At 51.3% G+C, this 1,749-nt stretch overlaps 1 protein-coding gene across 1 annotated transcript, besides 2 other annotated features; it reads right to left on the reverse strand.

The window, feature by feature from the left end:
• Positions 1 to 527: 527 nt before the first annotated feature.
• Positions 528 to 547: a microsatellite.
• A 61-nt stretch (positions 548 to 608) lies between these two features.
• Positions 609 to 1,448, reverse strand: TraAM80_01471 (glucosamine-6-phosphate isomerase; the record flags this gene model as incomplete). Its single annotated transcript, XM_029378512.1, has 1 exon — positions 609 to 1,448. One exon carries the CDS (start codon positions 1,446 to 1,448, stop codon positions 609 to 611), a length of 840 nt encoding a protein of 279 aa, XP_029241621.1.
• A 45-nt stretch (positions 1,449 to 1,493) lies between these two features.
• Positions 1,494 to 1,525: a microsatellite.
• Positions 1,526 to 1,749: the final 224 nt, after the last annotated feature.

The following is a 1,749-nucleotide window of genomic DNA, read 5'->3' on the forward strand; positions in this document are numbered from 1 at the left end:
AAAAAAAAAAAAAGCCTCGGTTCCTCGTGAAGCAGGAGGCACCTCCGGCTAAGAGTAAGAGAGGCAGCGTGTACGAAAACCTCGAACCCGCAATTTCTCTTATCCCACCTCCCCATAATATTATTTCTACCGATTGATCACTATTGCTCCGAACGTTCATATCCCGCTTTGTTTTATGTCCCCTTTTTTGTTTCTGCTTCTTCCAACAGTCTTTCTGGTCCCAACACTTACCCTCTCCCATCCCTGTTTTTTCCTTAAGGTTCTTTTTTTCCATGTCCCTCCCCCCCCCCCTCCGTTTTTGTGTCGCTATGTTTTAAACCCATTAGTTGCGTTGACGACTTCTTTCTTGTGGTCTTTTGTTCTTCTTAGTGGGGCATTTCCGCTTGCTGTACTGCCTGCAGCACCAATTAATCCTGGCAGCTTGCGTTTACTTAATTGGTCGTTGTGTCGCCGTGCGGTGGGCTCCCGCCTACGTCCCCCCGCGTTGCGCCTCGTCCAACACACGCACGGCGGGAGGCGGGGGTATCTTTTTTTTTTTTTTTTTTTTGTATGCATCATCGTCGGAGGCGCACGGTGCTCTCCCCTGCCACTTCACGCCGCGCCTAAGACTACATCTTTGCCAACGTCAGCACGGCCCGTTCCTGGCGCCGACGGAGTTCATCCTCGCGCTTCAGAAGTCCCTCAAAGTAATTGACTGTCTTGACCTTCAGTTCCATCGTCGCGTCTCTGTCAAGACAAAGGATAGCAGAGCGGTGCCACTGCAGGGCAGTGATGGGGTGGGAGTGGCTGACGTGGCCCTCCACGAAGTGCGCCACAGCCACCGCCTTCTTTACTCCCGTCGCAATCACAAGAACACTCTGCGCCTGCAGCACTGTCCTAATGCCAACCGTGAGGGCCATTGTTGGCACCTTCCGAATGTCATTATCAAAAAAACGTGCGTTCGACGCAACAGTCTCGTCGTTGAGGGACTTCACACGGGTGAGGCTGTTGAGGCTGCTGCCTGGTTCGTTGAAGGCCACGTGGCCGTCAGTGCCAATACCAGCAAGGAATAGGTGAATGCCGCCCACCTGCCGAATTTTATCCTCGTAACGCTGGCACTCATGGATTAGGTCCGGGACATTGCCGTCAAGCAAGTTGCGGTTATCCTCGGGAATGTCAACAAAGTCAAAGAAGTTGGTCTTCATGAAGTAGTAGTAGCTTTGCGGATGGTCTCGCGGGAGTCCGACGTACTCGTCCATGTTGAACGTAATCACATTGCGGAAAGTGACGCGCCCCTCGCGGTAGGCCTGGATCAGCCGCTGGTACGTCTTCATCGGAGATTCACCAGTGGGGAGGCCTAGCACAAACGGCCGCTCCTTAGAGGGAGCAAAGTCATGAATTCGCTGAATGACGTACTCCGCAACGTAATCCGCGACAGCATCGCTGGTTTCAGAGATGACAATACGCATCTTCTCTAAGGAGAGCTGCTGTTTGTTTGTTTGTATTCGGTTGCTTATATATATATATATATAATATATATATATATGGTGAGAGTAAAAGTCGGCTGTGCCTGTGTGCGGGAGATATGCGTAGGTAGGCAGATATATGTTCTTTGTTAAATTTCCTCCTCGGCCGCTGCTGGTCGGGCAAGCACCTCCCCTTGATTTTCTCCTAGTTTATTATTCCTTCTATGCTGTGTGACCGCCCACGCGCGGTGGCAAGCCCCGGTGGTAAAAAATGTGTGAGAAGTGTGAAGCACAAGAACAATAG

Source organism: Trypanosoma rangeli (assembly GCF_003719475.1).
Source record: "Trypanosoma rangeli strain AM80 chromosome Unknown Tra_15.4_contig_00030, whole genome shotgun sequence".
Taxonomy (NCBI): domain Eukaryota; phylum Euglenozoa; class Kinetoplastea; order Trypanosomatida; family Trypanosomatidae; genus Trypanosoma; species Trypanosoma rangeli.